This window comes from Stegastes partitus, unplaced genomic scaffold (genome assembly GCF_000690725.1).
Source record: "Stegastes partitus isolate 25-593 unplaced genomic scaffold, Stegastes_partitus-1.0.2 Scaffold3707, whole genome shotgun sequence".
NCBI lineage: Eukaryota > Metazoa > Chordata > Actinopteri > Pomacentridae > Stegastes > Stegastes partitus.
This window is the reverse complement of record NW_007581438.1, coordinates 8,985-30,255: the sequence shown is the minus strand read 5'-3', so window position 1 is coordinate 30,255 and position 21,271 is coordinate 8,985. Positions and strand designations below refer to the sequence as shown.

The following is a 21,271-nucleotide window of genomic DNA, read 5'->3' as shown; positions in this document are numbered from 1 at the left end:
ACAGTCCACCAGGTTTAGCTGCATTTTAGGCCTGCTGCTGCTAACGCTCCCCTACAAGCAAATCACTCCAGATGTTCTGCTGTTGGTTGCAAGAGTGAACACAAGCATCTTAATGCACTGCTGGCATCTGGGGAACTGAAGCTGAGGTAGAATTACTTATATTTTTGCCAGCAATGTCCCCACAAAAATGGAAAAATCCCAGTGTTTGCATTTTGTATGGCTAATGTTGCCTTTAGCTTTGATTGTGTGCCCACAAACCAAAGCTATGTGGAAATTGCAATGCAATAAACAGCGAATGGTTTGGTTAGTGTGTTTACGTGTCACCTGTTGTGCTTTAGTGCAACCTAAACTTAGCTTGTCATTAGTTGCAGATTACACTCTTTATGTCAACGTTGTCAAAATCCACTTAACTACAGGAAATATTAACTACAACCTCTGAGCAGCAGCCTACCACACTGAAAGTGTTTTAAACAGCAAACCCCGGGGCATTTGAGGAAATACTGTGGCTGCATTCCAGCCTTAGTTCCATCCAAGATGACTGGGAGAGATTTAAAGAAATACAGACAAGCCAGTGCATTTTGATTTTTCACCCCTATAGCAGACTGACAGTAAGGTGCAGCCTGACTACGTGAGCTTAGCTCATATATGCTGCATTTTACTACAGCCAAATTCCCAACTGAAATTTTGTTGTTGTTGTTGTTGTTTTTTTCATATATTTCTTTTTCTGCAAGCATGAAATAGTGACAGAAACACAGCACTTTAGGACTATTGGCGGTCACTTCATACTCTAATGTCTAGGCTAAATTGAATTGAATGCAGCATCTGGACAAACTCACCATACATGGGTTAAAAACAAAAGCTGTGCTGTGCATTTGGCATTGTTTTCATGTCAAATAATCACAAAGATACAAAGTTTGTAGTGATAGAAAGTAACTTATTCATGTCCGTCCGCTCCTGTGCAGTCAGCTGTTTCTCTGTGCTGTCAGTCATGAATACAATGCAGAGATCTTCTTCCTGAAGGGTGCATGGGCAGCAGCTGCTCAGCTACAGAAACCAAAACAACCTGTTTAGAACTAAAACTAGATGTTGCACATTCATGGTAAAAAAAAATAAAAAACAAGTAGGGGTCCTCGGACCCTAATAAAATATATGATCTATCTTTGTAATATTTTTAGCTTAAAAGAGAGAAAGACACACGTGAGACTTTAATGGATTTCCTGAAAAGGGTCACAATATGGGACCTTTTATTTGGCAATACTGCGATTTTAGTGACATTTTTTAATGTTATTTTTTTAATGAAAGAGATGAACCGTCTAGTAAGTGATAACAAATTCCAAACAGGGCCTCACATTAACTTTGTGGTCCAAGTCAGAGCAACTATTCAGCTGCTTTCCCAGCCACACAGAAGTTGTTACCAAGCAGGCTGGCGCGGTGTAATGATGTCCATATAAGGTCAGATGCGTCACGCAGGTAGCCGCGTCAGCCAATAGGAGTGGAGTCCTGTCGTGGACCCAAGCACGTGCTCTCCATGCTTTTTTTACTTTCTCTTTCGGCGCGTTTCTCGGAATTTGTTGAGACAAGTTCCACCTCCGAAGTGCGAAGTCACTGTGAAGTGCGAGTTGGAGAATAACAACACGTTTTTCAGCCGCCTGCGTCTCCTACAGAACTATGGAAGTATGTTGAAGTGAATGCCCGACCTACTTCTCAGTCAGACCAGCTGAAAACACGCCTCAGACCTGGTAAGATCGGATTTATTTTAAGAACAGGATTTTTTTTTTTTTTTAATCTAGAAAATGTGGGTATATGGTTAAATCAAGAACAAAATATTATGTAATGGAAGTTTTTGAGCGACTTTAAGGAAGTCTTACTGTAAATGTGTTGAAGTGAGGCTATTTTATTAGCTTCTGCTGTTGTGATTACACAATAGCTGCTAAAAAAGAAAAAAAAAATCACTCACACTCACACAGAGGCGTCAAAATCATAGACCAAATCAGTGGTAACATATTAACAAGTTGGTTACCGGACATAAATATGTGCTCATCAAGCAAAGTAAATAAATAAGAAAGGAACCAGCTGTAATCAACAGGCCTAGATACTTAAGAGGAGGAAGAAGAAGCTTTGTTGTCATCGTACAAGAAAAACAACGACATTTCGCTTGGTATCATCTTTGCAGCAGCTAGTATGGTCACAAGAAAAAAAACGTTTAAAGATGATATATACAGTTGTCCTCAAATGTGTTCATAGCCTCCCATTAAAGAAGGAAAACAAACAGCTGTCACTGAAATACATCTACATTATATAGTTTTTTAAAAAATGAAAATCATGACATTGCTTTTGAATTGGGTTTCAAAAGAAATATATATAAACTAATACTAATATTTTGTTGAACAACCCTTTGAGCCAATCACTGCAGTCAAGTGTTTTCTGTAACTCTCAGTCAGACTTCTGCACCTGTTGACAGCTATTTTGATTTTGGCCACTGCTCATCAGCAAAGTGCTCTAATTTGTCTGGGACAGTTTTGTTTGTTTGTTTGTTTTAAATATTCTTTTCAACCACGATTCAAAAGCAATGTCTTATTACACTAAATTATAATTTAGCAAATTTTTATTTATTATTACTTTTTTCAGTTTCTAGTTATTTGAGTGACTATTGTGAATTTTGCCTTGTCTTTAATGGAAGGGTGTGAATACGACTGTAGATACTTAAGAAAAACCTATATTTTGCTTTGAAAACAGGAAATGGATTTCCAAAAGCTTCTGTTAGACATCGGCAAGGCCCTCAAAAGAGACGAGGTCAAAGCTTCAGCCTTCCTTTGCATTGACCTCCTGAGCCGAAACCCAAACTCGGTGGAGTCAGCCAGCGACCTCTTCTCTCGCCTGGTGGATCAGGACCACCTCTCACCTGAGAAACCACACCTGCTGAAGGAGCTTCTTCTCACCCTCCAGCGAACTCGTCTGCTCCGCGACCTCGGCCTCGATACCCTACCTACCAGGAGCCTCATCTCTCCCTACAGGTGGGCGACCCGTGTTTTGTTTGTTTTTGTGAGCGTGTGATTTAGATCACAAAGAAACAACTGAAACACACAGTAGTGAATAAATCATATGTACAAAAAAAGAGGCAGACCGAGAAATTAATGCAGCATCTGCTTTGACGTACTGCTCATTAAGGATACACAGATTACTGGTGTTCTCCAATTATGAGTATTACTGTTCTGTATATTTGATTTTCAGTAAAGTTATATTTGAAATGTGCTACGTTGGCTCTGATGCAGCCCTCTATTTTTACTGGTGACGCACCAGGGTTGCAACCAACAATTATTTTGATTGTCGATTAATCTATTGATGATTTTCTTGATTAATTGATGTTTGGTCTATAAAATGTTGAAAAATGATGATAGATGTTGATCAGTTCCGATGCCAATACATGTGAGTCTCCATCTCATAGTTAGTCCATTGACATGTTTAATTTAAAATAGGGCATTCTGCTGTTCAGCACATGTCTTGGTCTCTCTCAGCCAGCAAGCTCATATAAAGGTGCATCGTGTGGGATTTAGTGGCATCTGACAACCAGCTGAACACCCCTCACCTCACCCTAATGTCCCATTTTAAGGGAATAAAAGCACAACAATGTAATGTTTTCAGGTGATATACACTAATGAAAACAGAATTATGGATGATATATTCTGCCCTTAGATCATCCTAATGTCTTCACACTGGGTCTTTGATGGATCCTCATCAAAAATGAGTTTTTTGTTAGAAAATAAATATGTTTAGGCAGTATTTCCTTATGTTGGGGATGTTCTTGGCATTAAGCAGTAACTTTATGGAGTTTTCGTTGGTTGCCTGGCAACAACATTCCTCCAAGACTCACATGACTTCTGTGAAACAACACCCTACTGTCATTTTTACAATCTGTGTTTCTTACAGCCTAAATTAACAAGATATAACTTGCCAATGAGCGAGCTTTAGAGGTGCTGGTATTAAATGAGTGCCTGCAGGTTGCATCAATCAAACTCTCAGTCAGAAAGTGACTGGGTGTATTTTCCTAAATGTTAAACCATTCTTCATCAAACTGCAGTGACCCGGCACTGAAAATGTAAATTTTCTTTGATTCCAGGAAGCTGCTTTACAACCTGTCAGAGGAGATCACCAATGATGAGTTGAGAGAAGTGAAGTTCTTGTTAAACAAACAGCTTCCACGTAGAAAACTAGAGGACAATGTCGTGAGTTCTTCTTCAAAATTTTACTGTTTGAAACTAATGTTCACCATTTGTGTAAAATCACAGGTTGTTGTGTTATAAAAACTGCATAGATGCCAAATCTTCTCTGGTCAAACTGGATTAAAATGTTTTGGTAGAAAGATAGTGTTAGAAACATACATGTTACAAGGTGTGTCAGAAGAGTTCCAGGACTGAAAAGGTATATTTCAAACCCAAACTACAAACCATGAGTTTCCCCTTCAGACGATCAACCAGCATGTCTACAAAGAGATCCTGTTTGCTTCGTTCAGTGCGTGAGAAGAGGCGAGAGTTGTGGCAGGACAAGTTGTGGCTGCTTCACCATGGCAACGCGCCTGCTCACAATGCCCTGAGCATCCGACATATCCTGGCTGAGAAGAACATCGCTGTGCTGGAGCAGCCTCCCTACTCACCCCACCTGGCTGCATGGGATTTTTTCCCTCTTCCCCAAGCTCAAGGGGGTCATCAAGGGGACCCATTTAGAAGACGTGGACGACATCAAGATGGTTGTGACGACAGAGCTGCAGAGGATCCCTGAAGAATCCTTCCAGGAGTGCATGGTGGTGTGGCAGAGAAGGCTGGGGAAGTGTGTTAGACTCCAGGGGGATTACTTCGAAGGGGGAAAACTTGTGGTTTGGATTTGAAACAGTGGTGGCTGGTGACATTTTTTTGGTGGGGGGGGGCGCAGTCTGCAAATGGCCTTTTATTTTAAATCCGAAACAAGAATATGAGTAACATCAGGCACAACTACTTACAGGAAAGCAAATGTTCTACCTTTGGAAGATATTCTAATCATACATAATGTAATTTAACATTATTAAGACTGACCAGAACTAAATTTCAAAACCATTCATCAAACTTCCATCAATATTTACAAGAGCTGCACAAGCTCAAAACACATAAATAATGAATAAAACACTATTCAGGGCTCCAGACTAACTTTTCCAATGGTAGCACCAGTATGACCCACTTTCTCATTTTGTAGCACCTCCCACCTGGTCACACACTAAACATATGACTTGCTGAACATTTTCTTATCGATAGACGCTACGATTTACTGATGCGCCCTAAACGCCACACATAGCAGGCTGTGGTAGCTGCTGTTGGTGGCTGTGGTGCTCAGCCAGGTGTGCGACCAAAAATGACTTTAGAAATAATAAACTGGGCGTTCTCATGTCAGATTTGTCCGAGATGACCAGTTACATGTATTCTACACACGGTCTTTTCTATGAGCGGAAAACAGTGAATGTAGGCACGCTCTGTTTTTCAAGAGAAGACTTCATTTTTAAGTGTACATACTGCAGTACACCGAAGTTATAAAAGTACTACTTTCCACCACTGTGGTCTAGATAGCAGCTTCCTGTGCCGGTTACAGCGACACTAATACAACTTCATGATCATCACAAATGGAGCAGAACAAAAATGTGGCTCTCCTCTCTTTCTGCTCTGCAAACTTCTCTATGACTTTTCGGTTGAATTCACTCATCTCTGTGAGCAGCCTTTTCTCCATTGACCGCACGGCCAATGCATGAAGCCATCACGACAGTAGCTGTCATTTAGTTGAAGAGGAGGGGAAAGACGGAGAAAGTGTAGTCCTAAGAATGTCGAAGGACAGTTCTGATATCCAACCACAGACGACAAAAGCAAATAAAAACAAAATTAATTGGCTTACAGCAAAAGTGGGAGGGTCCGCAGCTACCAATCAGAGCCCGGGACGAGGTCACATGATCACGAAAAGTTTTTTTTGAGCTACAGATACTCATGTGGCCGGTGCCCACATCCAGGATGTGTAAAATTAGTAAACACGCAGTAAAGACTCATTTTAAATCTGTTAATAGTACAAATATTGTTAATATGACAAAATAATATGAGCCTTATTATAAATTGTATTATTATTTGTTATAATTAATTAAAATTGAATATTGTGTTTGAGAACTACTTCTTATCTGGTCATTAGTAGTGGGGCGGCATATTAACCAACCACCACTGATTTGAAATATATCTTTTGTGACACCAGTCCTGAAACTTTTGTGACACACCTCGTATATTTTGTTTTTGTGCTGCAGTGTTATAACATGTTTCGTTTTCCTATAAAGGGAATTTTTAGATGATATATATAAGGCAATGATTTAAATTAGATTTGAACCTTGGCTGTATGCATCACATTACCTTACAGTATAATTATGTGTAAATTTGCTTAACTTTTCAGACTACACTGGAAGTCTTCCTGGAGATGGAGCACTTGGACCTCATTAGTGACACTAATCTAAACACACTGGAGACCATATTTCAGTCAGTGTGTCCAATGCTGAATGGAAAGATCAGCGAGTTTAAGGCACAGCAGGGTAAGCTGCCTGCAACGGCAAACGTAGAAATAAGGACGCAAAAGCTGGGGACAGAAGGGTTACGATCAGAGTGTTCACTTAAGAGTTAAAGAAGGATGTGACAGAACGTTGAATCAGAAGGAGGAAGGGGATGTGGTGACGTAAAAAAAAACAGCAGACGAGACAACAGGGCCGGAAATAAATCACTTAAAGTGGTTTTACTTTGACGTACAGGCATTTCCTTTAAACTTACTCTTACCCAGAGCATCATTTTATGTCAAACCCCAACGTTAATTGTAAGAATTTAACATCAAACCAAGAGCTGCCCATGATGTTAATAATTTAAACAGCGAACCGATGCGTGAGGACGATTAGGATGTAACAGTTCATCTATCTTGCTCATAGAATTAAGATTTCAGCTGCGTGTGATTTCAGTATTTGCTGAATACTCTACGTGCAGACCACCTTACTGTAGTTTTATTTTTGTCTTTTTTTTCCACAGTATCAAACACCAACCTTATAGCTCAAGAAATAAGCCGACCGAGGTCTTCATCTTTTCCCTCTTTACCAAAACAGGTACAAGCTTTCACAAACTGCTCTGAGTCTCTAAGAGCTGCAGTGAAAGATTTCCTACTACAACAATCTCTTCACTTTTCTATAAGGTCGGTCACTCCTTGCTACTGATGTTTCATTCTTTTTACTGGGCTGTTTGCTCTGCTCTATATTTTATCAGGGTTCCCAATCTCTGCCAAGGACTGGCTCGTGCGAAGTACAAGGTAAAAGGATATATAACAACATGTTTGCCTCTGCAGTGTATTCACATGCTTGTTTCTTTATGATGTGTTATAACATTTTTTAAAAAATCTATAATTACAGAACTCATTTTTGTAAAAATAAGGTGGCGATTTATTTTGAAGATGTTAACTATAATTTCCTTCTAAGTTTTCCTTTTATTAAGTATTTTGTCTCATAATTACGAGATAAACAAAACAACAAAAATACATTTTTCCAGCTTTTTATACACATTTAGTCATTATGCTATAATAACACTGCACTGATAGATGTATGTAGCTATACTCACTGCCATCACACATTGAATATATGTTGTAGTTTCACTATTTTGTTGAATATTACAATCCTAATTTTTCCATTTTTCTTTTTTGAAGCATTTCCACCATTGTCTCTGGTAAGTCAGTACATTTCACCCATATGACGATTATGGTATTGTGATATTTCTCTTTGTCTTTAGTCATCATTTTTAATGTCTCTTGTATCCCACACAGTCTTCCGTGAATTCCTCCAACACCTCTGTTGGTGAGTTTTGCATTGAATTGTGTTTTTGGTTTTTTTAAGCGCAATGCAGTGAATTGATTTATTCCTAATCCTCTTATTGTCTCAGATTTACCTCATGGTGCGGAGGAACGTGACACCGTGGAATTTAAACTGAGGATTTTAAGCATCGAAACAGGCAGCGGTGCCTCATCGCAAGGTCTTTATACATATCCTCTGTTTTAAACTGTTGGTAAAATCACAGACCTTTTAAATATTTACATGTCATTGATGCCTCTTAATTTACTTTTTCTGTAATTACCGTCCTTCTGCCCTAACATAGTGAAAAACCATACTTTGGAATACTCGTCATCTCCAGAAAAGACCACCTCCTCTGGAAAGCCGACACCTCAGACTGCAAACACACAAACTGAGGTGTGTGATGTACCATTTCTTAGTTAAACAAGTGTATATGCTTAAATCTTGATTACAGAGTAGGAGCCCAGTGGGTTGATCCTTCCCTTTATGTGATGACTGACTCAATAGTTTGAACATGAAATCTGTGGTAAAACATGTTAATTCACAACTATTAGAATAGAATAGAATAGAATAGAATAGAATAGAATAGAATAGAATGCCTTTATTGTCACTATACACATGTACAATGAGATTAAGAGCAGCTCCTTCAGTGCAATATAGAATAAAGAACAAAATAAAGAACAAAAAACAAAAAAAAATACAAGAGATTTAAATATAAAATAAGATAAGTTTTATATATAAAGTATAAGTTATATGTACAGTATGAATATAGAAAATAGAAAAATATTGCACAGCATGGTCATTGATGATATTGCACATTTAAATGGAATTTACAGTAGGTGGATGTGATGTAGATGGGGGGGGGGGCTGGGGTGGACTGTGATGTCAGTGCATGTGTGAGTTCAGAGTGGTGATGGCTTTTGGGAAGAAGCTGTTCTTGAGTCTGTTTGTTTTGGTTTTGATGCACCTGTAGCGCCTCCCTGAGGGCAGCAGGTCAAACATGGCAGAACCAGGGTGGGAGTTGTCCTTGATGATGGTTTTTGCTCTACTGAGGCAGCGGGAGGTGTAGATGTCCATCAGGGAGGGGAGAGGGCAGCCGATGATCTTCTGGGCTGCCTTTACAACTCTCTGAAGCCTCTCCCTGTCTGCCATGGTGCAGCTGCCGTACCATACTGTGATACAGTAGGTCAGTAGGCTCTCAATGGACGAGCGATAGAAGGTCAGCAGCAGGGTGGGGGTCAGGTTGTGCTTCTTGAGGACCCTCAGGAGGTGAAGCCTCACATTCCTGTCTTGCCTTCAAGTATTTAATCTTGGATATGGCTTTGTCTCCGTAGGGTTTGGAAACATATCCCATGATTAGTGCAAAGAGAGGTATCTGCTTGATAATTAACAACTACGACTTCACTAAGTCTAGAGGGGTTTTAAAGAACCGGAAGGGAACCATGGTCGATGAAAGTAAGTGAAGGTTTCATTCATTTTGAAAGTCTCAAATGAAAACACATTTCCCAGCCGTGCTCTGCGTGGGGATGTACAGTTTGCATGCATTTGAATCTATCTGTGCTTCTTCCAGAGTGTCTGCAAGAGGTGTTTGAGTGGCTGGGCTTTGACGTCGAGACACACAGGGACCGTGGCGGGATGGAGATTCTGTCTCTGCTATCTGATCTCAGCAGGAGAGACCACAGTCAGATGGACTGTCTGGTCTGCTGCGTTCTCAGCCACGGCAAGGAAGGAGGCGTGTTCGGTGTGGATGGGCACGTCGTCACGCTCGACGAGCTGACTAGCCCTTTCAATGGATCAAACTGCCCCTCTTTAGTAGAAAAGCCCAAGCTGTTTTTCATCCAGGCCTGCCAGGGCAACAGCAGGCAGGGAGCTGTCTTCATCGAGTCTGACAGCCGGGCAGACGGTCTTATTCATAGTGATGCTATAAGCATGAGAGAGTCCATCCCCACCGGTGCAGACGTCCTGCTGGGAATGGCTACTGTTCCTTTCTTTGTCTCCTACAGAGAGCCAAAAACTGGGACCTGGTTCATCAAGTCCCTGTGCCAAAACCTTGTTCAGATGGTGCCCAGGTTAGTGAAACAAAACCACAAATAACATAATGTAATTTATTTTTTTCTGTGTTGGAAACCAACTACATTTGTGCACAATGTGAACCTTTTTCTGTGATTGTCATAATATTTAAGTTTCTTTCGTTTTCCCCAGGGAGTACGACCTCGTGTCCATCATGACAAAGGTGAATGCAGACGTTAGTCAGAAGGCCGATGTTTTGGATGGTACAGTGATAAAGCAGATGCCACAACCAGCCTTCTCACTCAGGAAGAAAGTTGTCTTTCCCGTCCCCAAAACCTCTCCTCCGATTCTTTGAACCTGATGACAACAGTCTGCTGTCTGTTTGATAGACTCTCACAACCAAGAAATCCCTGAGAAATAAGTGTGATTCTTTGAAATTACATTTTTTATTTCTGCTGGGCTTCTTTGTGCTGCCAGTGCCCTTTGTTGTTAAAGATAATGAGACACAGTTAACAGCTTAGAAAATCTTGTGAGCAGTAAAGATTTGACCCAATATTTTTTACATTCTGAAGCGATGGTTGTAGCTGGTCTCAGGGACACAAGTACAACCCAGCTACCCTCTTCACTTGAAAACATTGCCAAACTAAGCACTTTGATGTGATTTTTAATATTTGTAGAAACAAAATATATGAACTGATTCTGTACTGTACTTCTATCCAGGAGTAAATATGCAACACTTAAGCTTGTTGCTCCTGCTGTCAGCATACACACAGCTGTCACACACCAAAAATCAGTTTAAATGCAACACGTTTCTACAAACTAAATATATTTTCTATGCACTCACATACTGTATTTTGTAATATGGATGTCTGTTATTTGTGTTTCGTTTTATACATGCTTTGGGAAAAAAAAGCATCTGAAAAGATTCTTTTGCAGTCTGCTACATTCATAGCTGAAGTTTTTAATATTACTGTTCTAGCTGGAACCCAGATTCGACTGAATAGTGCCGAGGCAATTAGTCGCTGTGTTTAGCTTGTGAAATGTTATACACCCTGCTTTTCTTTGTTTGATTTTAATGTCAGTCCATACCTCGGTGAGATAAAACGTGCTATTTGAAAGGGTCACCGAGGGCTTCTTTCACTGTTTTCTGACATTTTATGGAACAACAAACAAAGAAAACACAACTGATTTTAGTTGCAACCTTATTGTGAAATCATCGAGCTGCATCACTACTGCTGTTATTTAGAAATCAGAAGTATTACCAAGTCAAACCAATGCTCATTCCGACCCTTCTTTTCTCCCACCTGGGCCACCACAACTCATTCTTTACCTGCCTCAATAATGCAGTAATTACCCATTTGAGGCAAAACACAACAAGGCTACTCACAATCGCTCGATACAGAGAGCACACAACTTCCCTCCTGGCTGAATTACCCATGTGTTAGAGAATTTAAGATTGTATTGATTACTTTTTATTCTCTACATGATACAGTTCCACCCTACATCTGAACTTTTAGCCCCTTATTCTGCACCCTGACCCCTCAGATCAGAAAATCTATTGCTGATATTAAAAAAAATTCCACAGTCCAGGCTTAAAACAAGGACAGGCTGTGGGTCATTTAGTTGTTTTAGCTCCAACAACGTGGAACAAGCTCCCTCTTACTGCCTAGAATAGCCGAGTCAGTGCCTCAGTTTACAAAGCAGACTGCCGTTATTATATTTGACAAATTCTTTTCAGAAGTTTAATTGGTGACTTTTTAAAAAATGTTTTCTTGATATTTGTAATATTTGATTATTGCTTTCATGTTTTATTGGTGCACTTGTTTTTTTTTTTGTTTTGTTTTTTTTTTAAAAGCCCCAAGCAAGTATGAAATTGTAAACTCAAAATGAATGAGTGTTTTGGTATTCATCATGTTTAGCATAATTAAGTTTACAGAGCTATAATGTGCAGTTGTCACTTGAGAAATAAGCGGCTAAAGTAAGGGCGCAAGGGGTAAAAAAATAAAATAAAAGTGAACTCGCACAATGAACAGTTTCCTACCAGCATTATTTTTTGCACCATTTACACACAATTTTTTTACTTTGTGCAGAAGAAAATCAAATGAGCTTCATAATGGGAACATAAAGACGCTTGATGAAGAAAGTCTGGGTTAGGCTGTGAGCTCTTCTGGCGGTTGTAGGTTTTGTTAAACCGGCTTGCTCAAACAAAGCCTGTTGAACTTGTCCCGTAGCACACCGAACTGCTCTTTCCGGCAGTGAGGGGGCAGGATTAAATTTTGAGCTGGATGACAAAGCCAACAGGCTAAAGAACACTGATTATAAAATTGTAAAGTTAAAAAGCAATATTGGTTAGTCGATTTCTATTTACAACAGGAAAAAAATCCATCAAAAGCAGTAATTTCACTTTGATTTGACTAAAAACTAAAGTGCATCCTTGACAGTGACACATTCTGTGACTAACACAGAAACCTTTAAAGTTCAGCTGGCATCTGAAAACACAGAGTTACACTTGTAACTGAAGTGTTTTTATGTTTGCTGAACAAAACCGCCCTGTATACGTCATACAGTCTCGTACTTACAGTCCTCAAATTTATTTATACCCTTCCATTAAAGAAAAGGCAAAATTCACAATAGTCACTTAAATAACTAGAACCTGAAAAAAGTAATAATAAATAAAAATTTGCTAAATTATAATTTAGTGAAATAAGACATCGCTTTTCAAATTGTGGGTGAAAAGAATAATTTAAAAAAAAAATAAACTGTCCTGGACAAAGGGTTGTTCAACAAAATATTAGTTTACAGGTCCTATCATGCTTGTTTTGGGTTTTTTTTTGTTTTGTTTGTTTTTTATATTTCTGTTGAACCACAATTAAAAAGCAATTTCACATTTTTTATTAAATTTTTATTTATTATGACTTGTGTCAATTTCAATTTATCTCACTGACAGCAGTTTTTTTCCTTCTTTAATGACGGATATGAAGAAATTTGAGGACGACTGCAGGCCACAGTCTCTCTTGTCTTATAAACGACATCTAGAAGTGGGGGGAGGAATTTCAAAATGTCATATTTGGAAAGCATTTAGTTTACAACTCTTAAGTTTATAATAATGACTACAGAACACAATAAAATACCTTTTTTTTCCCCACCTCAGGTCCTTTTCAATGCCCTCCTTCACCAGCAGGTGGCGGTAAACGCTTCAGCTCCACACTGGTTGACCCGCTGGTGACCCGGATGTTGATATGACGTTAAACCGGTCAGGCTAACATGAGTTGTTAGCGTCCACAGGCCACTTTATTTTCTTAATAAATACATAACTAGATATTTAAATGCCCGGACACACACATCGGAGCGGTGTTTAAGGGTTTATTTTTTCATTCTGCCCTCAATAGAGTCTTTATTCAGCCCGCTGACGACCGTTCATTGCAGACATGTCTTCAGAGGGGTATCAGTCACCAGCAGTGAAAACTACCGCCGAAACCAGGTTAGTGTTTTTACTATGACTAGTTCAAGTGTTAACCATTTACAGCAACACATTCACAGCGTTTGACCTCTTCCGATACGTGTTAAAATATATCAGGTTTAGCTATGAAGTTCGGATATCTAATTTATAGCTAGATATAACTAACGACAGCGAGTATGACCTACAGAGAACTAAGACTTAATAAATAACTGCTGCTGTCAGTACATTTTGACAGGTCTTCCTCGTTAACGAATGACTTAATAAACTGTGTTAAACTGAGCCTTTGATATTATTTGTTATTTATTTATTCTGTTTACGCAGTCTCTAGAAATAACGTTATTTTGTTAACCCTGTCACAAAAAACAGCGTTATACATTGAACTGAATGGTCAGAGCTAACAGTGACAACACCAGCCCTTAAGCTAGCTGACTAGCATGAGTCAGAGTAAATTACGTCTAACAAAACTACCCTTTTTATGCCATAACTTTGCAGGTAATACTAGAGAATAATTAACCAAACCACTCACTAGTTACTGTCTTATTAAGGTCGTGGTTAAGCAGAATAGCAAACAGCACATCGGTCCAGTGTTAGCTGCTACGACCTGTCAGCTAGCTGCAGCTCCAGTTCGCAGGTCCTTTTATTTAAGGCTCATTTTTATAAATTAAATTTCGGTATGATGGCTGGACATTTTCATGGTGCTTATAGTTGCGTATAATTGTTTGAGCAGATGAACGTGGAACCTTTAGGCATCTGGAAATCATACCCAAAGATGAACCAGACCTGTCCACAATTCTCTTTTTGCTATCTTGGCTGATTTCTTTAGATAATTTAGTGTTGCAGTGTGTTTGAGGTTAAAATACAACCACAGGTGTGCCTCCAATTAATTCAAATGTTGTCAGTTAACCAATCAAAAGCTTCCAAAGCCGTGACATCATCATCTGGGCTTTCCCAAATAGTTTGAAGGCATCTTAGTGAATGTAAACTTCTGACTTTGAAGAAAGTAATAAAAAATTCTCTCTCTCATTATTCTGGCATTTAGCAAATAGAAATAATTTTGGTAATGCTAACTGACCTAAAACAGGAAAAGTTTAGTGTGATTTAATGTCAGACAGTGAGAGAGAAAAAAACCTTTGTTTTTTTTTATACAGTGTGTGTAAACTTGTGGTTTCAACTGTATGTCAGGTTTTTAAAACAGGTCTTTGATTAATCCAACATTAGATGGACAGAAAATTTGTCGGCATCATTTAAGTAAGGATTTCAAGCAGAAATACAAAACATTCACGAGTTGTAGTCTCTAAAATTTGATTCACACATGAGGATTTGCAGCCTTTATTTTTATTTTTTTAAATAAAAATTGAATGTAGCTATTCTTACGTCCAGATAAATCTTGCAAAAATGTCAACATAGACTCGGAAAACTGTAATGGGCTTTTTTGCATCTCGTCAGATTTTGTAGTAATATGTAGGGATAAACTGCAGACAAAAATGTTTGATGTTTACATCAATTATAATAATATATAATTGCTAGGTATGTGCAGCATGAATTGTCACCAGCCGTAACTTAGTCCAGTCATTTGCAGTAATTATGCTACAAGTTCTTCCATACATCCTGAGTTTATCATCTTGTTACCAGTTGTTATTCTGCAGTTCTTTTATTTTAACAACATCATTGTTATGGTCCTCGTTCAATGTTGTGAATGCTTTTTGAACACACAGCTTAAATATACACGAAACACAGGGAGCCAGCCTTGGGAAGACACCCATACAGATCCTGCACGAATATGGCACTAAAAGTGGTAACCTTCCCGTGTACGTGATGGAGAAAGCTGAAGGAGAAGCTCACCAGCCCAGCTTCGTCTTCAGCGTGACCGTCGGAGATATCAGCTGCACAGGTACGCTACAGTCCTGCAGGATTATCACCAAATGAAACTTGTTATTGCTGCTTGGAGTTGAACATCACACACTGATAGTTCAGAGAGATGAAGCCCAGCCAGCACATGTTTTCACTTCTGCTTTGTTGTCATTTATGTCTGTTGCAGTAGTAAACTCTTAGATTTAACCTCCATATGCTCTGGTTTTTTGACACAGAACAGTGCAGGTCCAGAGAAGAGGGTGAGAGGCATTTGCAAAGCTCTCAGTGTTGAGGTGATAATATATTCCAGTCTCTGCACTTAGCATCTTCTAACAACGGTATGCTCTAGAAAGAGGCTTTTCAGGCAAAAAAATAAAAGTTTTCTCCATATGTTTCATATTGTCCTTCCCAGGAACCTCTTGGATTGACATTTTTTGTCTGGAATTTAAAAAGCTTCTGTGTTTTCAGACTTTAAAAGAGAATTTAAAAAAAGGTTGTGGATTTAATATTGTAATTGCAATGTTTTATCTAACACCTGTCTGATTGTGTTCTGTTTCAGGTCAAGGTCCCAGTAAAAAGGCTGCTAAACATCTGGCTGCAGAGGCCGCGCTGAACATGCTGCACATAGATGCTGGAACAGTGTGAGTAGAGCGACAACAATCAGCTGATATCAAGTCAAAGTTACTTTATTGTCAGTTCTGCTACACGAGTACACACACAGAGAACTGAAATTGAGTTTCTCTCGAACCCTCATATAAGAAAAACACACAGTTGAAAAAATATATATACTAAAAATATTTAAGATAAACATATAGTAAGCTGCAAAATATATAATTTAAACATACAATAGGCTAAACAAATGTGCAGTGGAAACAGTGCAGTAAACTTATTATGCTGTAAAGTGACTTAGTATATAATTAGATAATTATTTATCTAATGTAAAATTATGCAGCAACAATTTTGATAATGGATTATTTATTTAAATCATTATTTTAAAAGTAAACATGCCAAAAAATGTACTGCTTACAGTTAGTAAACTCACTTTATTTTGGTAAATTATAATAACTTGATTTCCTATAAATTATAATTCCTTTCTGAGATAAATATTCCAGGAAATAATTCGTAGTTAAACCGGTAATGACAATAATCATTAGTTCAAGCCCAAACTGGAGTGCCAGAGCCCTGCTTGATCTTAGTAATTTTTAAAAATACAACAATTATTTGATTAATCAATTAAACAATTGGCGACTATTTTGATAACCAGAGCCTTTTGTTGTTATGTGTGATAGTAAACTGAGTATGTTTGCATTTTTGATTGTTGGCTGAACAAAAAACAACTTGGGCTGTAGGAACTATAAATAGTTTTTCAGGACAAGAACGAATAAAAGTAATAAATAAAAATCATCAGACAATATGTTAGACTGTTGTTGCAGCCCCACAGTTCACACATCAGACTGATTCACTGGCATCATGCAGTTAATGTGGACGTGTTGTAGCTGCGGTGCTTTGATGTGCTTTGATGTAATTCCCAACAGGAATGTTCCTGGGAAGTCTGACAGTAACGGTGTTGCAGCAGAAACAAACAACCATCCCAACTCTGTGGGCATACTGCAGGTTTGTCAGTCATGGCTGTGCTCTTTCTGTGTGCGCATGTTTATATATGAACAAGTCTCTGTTTGTGGGTATTGATAGATTTCTTTCCCAAACTTCACAAAACACAAACTTGTATGTAAATATGTGTACTTCTGGAGATTAAAAGTTGTTAACTAAGCTGTGATTATACATTCCATGCAGCAGTAGAGTTCATCCTGTATAATGTGCATATCTAATAAATGAAATGCTAATGCTGTTTTTCTGTGTTTTTTTTTTTTTCATTATTTGGATTTTCATTTTAGGAGTTAGCGTTGCAAAGAGGATGGCGTCTTCCTGAATACTCAATTTTGACGGAGGCTGGTCCACCACACAAGAGAGAGTTCACTGTTACCTGTCGAATGGAGTCGCTGTCAGAGAAGGGTGGGAACATTATCCATGTGACAGGATTCAAATTGTCTACAGTTTACCATCCTGTGCTCAGTCTTTGTCTTCTGTTTGAACAGCTATAGGAAATTCCAAAAAAGCAGCAAAAAAGGCAGCTGCAGAGAAAATGGTGGCAAAGCTTCAAAGTCTGTCGGGCTGTTCTGAAATCACATGGGTGCGTCAAATATCCCACTTTTTCAGTGACCTCTGAAGGCAGCTGCAACATTTCTCATTTAAAAGTCTTTACATTTTTTAACGTTTTTCCGTTTCATTTGTATTTTTTTAGGCTCCTAAGCTAAGTGTCCGGTTTGATAACTTAAGGAACTCAGCAGCAGAGAAGATGTCTTCACTGAGAAGAAACCCGCTGAGCATTCCTAACACGGATTACATTCAGATGATGTTGGAGCTTTCCGAAGAGCAAGGCTTTGAGGTCACGTACTTCGATATTGGTAAGACACTCAGACATCTGTGTGTTTCTGTCGCCACTCCCGTCAGTTTGAATGATAAATGTTTTGCACTTATGAGGCCTCTTTTAACCGTAGCTGGGTTCTACAAACTGGTTTACAGTGTGTTTGTTATTCACACACTAACGCTGAAAGAAGAGTACATTCTAGTTCCTTTAAATACATCCATGCTTCCACCACATCTTAGTCCCGCCCACTGAATAAGCTAGGAGCAGTGCAACGAGGAGAGGAGTGAAGCTGTACATCCAACAGCTCTGTAGCATCTCTTGATGGTTTGTGTTTTACTATATATATATGCACTGTTGAGTAGTGACTAGTTATCAAACCAGTTGATGGTTTGTGACTTGTAATGATAGAGCAGTGTCTATTCGTGGGTGAAAAAAAAAAGGTTAATGTAAGAATCACACTTCTGAATGATTTGTTCAATTCACGACTGCTGATTCTCATTTTGCACGCGTGTGCAGAAATGATAATTAACACTATACAGGAAGAAATGATAAATATACTTTATATCTTGATTTGTTCGTGCGTTTCTGATGTCAGCATCAACCTCTGTGACAAAAACATTGCATTTTGAGAATACCTACGGACTGCTTGTTTGAATTTATGTGCTTGTGAAAACCACTGGGATCCAGCATCCATGTGAGGGCGGACTTTGTCGCGAACATTAAAATACTAAATGGATAATCAAACCATAAATACAATCAACATGATGTCAGGAAAAGTTTAGGATTATTTCAGGGAGTGAAATGTCCTCAGTGACGGAGGACGAAGGAGTGACAACGGGTCAAAGTGTAATTATCTGATTGGAAAGCACCTAGCTATAATATTTGTCAGTTCTCTTCAGAAATGTTGTAACTGTGCGTGACTTTGGCAGATGAACTGACGGTGAACGGCCAGTACCAGTGCCTGGCAGAGCTGTCCACCTCCCCCGTCACCGTGTGCCACGGCACGGGCCTCTCCTGTAGCAACGCACACAACGACGCAGCACACAGCGCCCTGCAGTACATCAAGATCATGGTCTCCAGCAAATAGACCCCACCGGCCGTCTCTTCAATTACACTGTCACATCTATCAGCTGATGCCCAGTCATTATGAAGTCTTCCTGTGATATCAGGTCCAGGTATATTTTTGTAACCATGCATTTCACGAAGCAGATCCAAGTCCACAGTAACTGAAGCTACATTGACTTTAGTCGTGCAACTTTATTTGTATTTGTGAGGAAACTTATGTAAAGTTAAGAATCAAAGACGAATTCAGTTTGTCATCATGTTAAGATGCCAAAACGTTTCACTGTAGATGTTTATGTAAATGTGTAAATGAAGCAGGAAACAACAAATGAATATTATGAAAGACTTATTATCTTTTTTTACATGCATAGTTTGAGCCGTCACTGTTTTAAAAGTTCACGTTGTTACAGTATTGTTTTAGTGAGAACACTTGGACCTCTTTTTCATCTCATTGCAAACGATTTCTTTTTCAGTTGAATGCTTTTTTCCACATAGTTTCTCAACAGTGATGTATTCAGAGAGGAAATGGAATTTTGTAAGAATGGGTGGGCTTCATTTTGATCCACTTAGAAATATCATTTATTTTTCCATATTTCCACTCTTCCACCTTCCAGTATTCAATCTGCAGAACAACCCCGCTGTCTTTATCTGGTTGACTTTTAAAATAGATAACCTACTGCTTTATATTCCTCACTGGTTTGTGGCCATTTTTCTTTGCAGTGTGCCTCATACGATCTAGAAGTAAAACGTGATATATTTAATAAATTTAACTGAGTGCTGTTTAAACCGAACCCTGGTGGAGAGTAATAGCAGCAACATGTGTATGACTCCTGAAAAATAAATCTGAACACTAAATGTTAATGAGTATGGGTGTCTGTTAATACTTGTACATTAGGCTGTAGTGAGAGCAGATTGCTCCTCCGGTGCCGTCAGGAGCTGTTGCAGTGTTATTGAATGAAACGTGTCTCGTGGGAGCTGACCACTTGACAGCCATCAATTTATCGGGCAGCATGTCCTGCAGTATTAGTACAAAGCCAATTACATCACAGCCAGCGCCGGGCGCATTCAGTCGTGATTTGTGCGGTTTAATAACACAGATGAGAACGCTTGTGTCCACTGAACAAAGAGGTGGTGAAATGTCTTTATAGACAATCTGTAATTTCTGGATTTTAAAAGTTAATAGAGCCATATAGTTGTTTTTTTGTGATTTAAAAAAAAAAAAGGATGTAAGACTTAGAAAAATGTTGAATTGCACATTTTTGTCTAATAATGTGATTAACAGTAGTTCAGGATTTGTGGACATTTATATTTGGGGTGTCAAAGTACACACGTACTAATCACAATAATTGAAAAATGAAATATTACTATGTCAATAATATTTATGTAATAATAGTAATAACATTAATTACGCTGCAGGGCTGCAAGGTGGCTCAGTGGTTAGCACCGTTGCCTCATAGCTAGGGCTCTTTCTGCGTGGAGTCTCCATGTTCTCCTCGTGCAGCGTGGGTTCTCTCTGGGTTCTCCAGCTTCCTCCCACACAGTCCAAAAACATGTTGAGGTTAATTGGTGATTCTAAATTGTCCGTAGGTGTGAATGTGAGTGTGCTTGGTTGTCTGTCTCTAAGTGTAGCCCTGTGATAGACTGGTGACCTGTCCAGGGTGTCCCCTGTCTTCACCCTGAGTCAGCTGGGATAGACTCCAATCCCCTGCGACCCTAGTGGGGATTAAGAGGAGTATAGATGATGGATGGATGGATAAAGCTGCAGCAGAATAAATTTGGTTGACACTCCAACATAACACATACAGTACTATTATGGATTCAGACTTTCACTTCCCTGCTCACAAATTATGAGGAAAATTCATTTGCTGAAATAGAGACAAAACACACAACAAGCAAAATGAAAGATTTTTGGACAGTTAGCTTTTTTTTTTTTTTTTTTGGTCAAATTTTATAAGCATATCTGTTTAACTTATCGTTAATTCAAAAATCCAGTTATAAAAATGGGATTGTGGTCCAGCTGTAATTTCTGCCAAACATAATCACTTGGTTTTCTGATAAAATAATACAGATTATTGTTGTGATTTCTTCTTTTTAAAGTTTTAAGCAGTGAGAGAAAAAGCTTGTTCAGATAAGCTTGTTTTCAAAGGACACGTTGCTCCTCTTTATTTTATGGAGCACCGAGCAAGTTTCAGCTCATTGTTCAGCTCATTGTTCAGCTGTAGGGGAGACGGAGGGTAAACTGATCCATGTGTGCTAGTTGCCTCCTTCCCAGAGAAAGTGGGACACTGACCCTTGACCTGGTTTACTTCCCCTGTAAGTTACAGCTTTCTCGTCTGAAGCATTTCGTGGCAACAGCAGAACGGAAAAAAATCAGCCTCCAGAAGTGGACTTTTCCTGACCAGGTAAATGGTTTTCTTATACGTTCAGTGTAGATAAGTTAGTACAGATATTCGTGGCATCAGATAGTGTAAACAGGAAGCTACATCCAGAGAGAATTTAACATGTCTGCTGAGTATAATTAGTTCTTGAAAGGTATATGGGGCAAGATGAGCCACTGCAGGTGGGTCATGTTGACCCCATTAGTTCATTA

General features: G+C 38.9%; 2 protein-coding genes across 2 annotated transcripts; both read left to right on the top strand.

Annotated features, from left to right (window-relative positions):
• The first annotated feature begins 1,553 nt into the window (after nucleotides 1–1,553).
• casp10 (caspase 10, apoptosis-related cysteine peptidase) lies at nucleotides 1,554–11,910 on the top strand. Its single transcript, XM_008306574.1, has 13 exons — nucleotides 1,554–1,739; nucleotides 2,737–3,014; nucleotides 4,118–4,223; nucleotides 6,448–6,583; nucleotides 7,065–7,138; nucleotides 7,296–7,338; nucleotides 7,729–7,748; nucleotides 7,846–7,876; nucleotides 7,962–8,051; nucleotides 8,175–8,266; nucleotides 9,205–9,325; nucleotides 9,441–9,939; nucleotides 10,073–11,910. Exons 2-13 carry the CDS (start codon nucleotides 2,740–2,742, stop codon nucleotides 10,233–10,235), a joined length of 1,650 nt encoding a protein of 549 aa, XP_008304796.1. The 5' UTR covers nucleotides 1,554–1,739; nucleotides 2,737–2,739; the 3' UTR covers nucleotides 10,236–11,910.
• A 1,213-nt stretch (nucleotides 11,911–13,123) lies between these two features.
• On the top strand, nucleotides 13,124–19,542 carry prkra (protein kinase, interferon-inducible double stranded RNA dependent activator). The gene is made up of 8 exons (XM_008306573.1): nucleotides 13,124–13,361; nucleotides 15,056–15,231; nucleotides 15,751–15,832; nucleotides 16,727–16,805; nucleotides 17,087–17,204; nucleotides 17,288–17,382; nucleotides 17,494–17,656; nucleotides 18,549–19,542. Exons 1-8 carry the CDS (start codon nucleotides 13,309–13,311, stop codon nucleotides 18,704–18,706), a joined length of 924 nt encoding a protein of 307 aa, XP_008304795.1. The 5' UTR covers nucleotides 13,124–13,308; the 3' UTR covers nucleotides 18,707–19,542.
• Nucleotides 19,543–21,271: the final 1,729 nt, after the last annotated feature.

Coding starts and splice junctions, on each gene's coding strand:
- casp10 (XM_008306574.1), top strand. CDS start 2,740: ATGGATTTCCAAAAGCTTCTGTTAGACATCGGCAAGGCCCTCAAAAGA. Junction 4,224..6,447: donor GAAAACTAGAGGACAATGTC/GTGAGTTCTTCT, acceptor TTAACTTTTCAG/ACTACACTGGAAGTCTTCCT. Junction 7,339..7,728: donor TGGCTCGTGCGAAGTACAAG/GTAAAAGGATAT, acceptor TCTTTTTTGAAG/CATTTCCACCATTGTCTCTG.
- prkra (XM_008306573.1), top strand. CDS start 13,309: ATGTCTTCAGAGGGGTATCAGTCACCAGCAGTGAAAACTACCGCCGAA. Junction 15,833..16,726: donor CACATAGATGCTGGAACAGT/GTGAGTAGAGCG, acceptor AATTCCCAACAG/GAATGTTCCTGGGAAGTCTG. Junction 17,383..17,493: donor GCTGTTCTGAAATCACATGG/GTGCGTCAAATA, acceptor GTATTTTTTTAG/GCTCCTAAGCTAAGTGTCCG.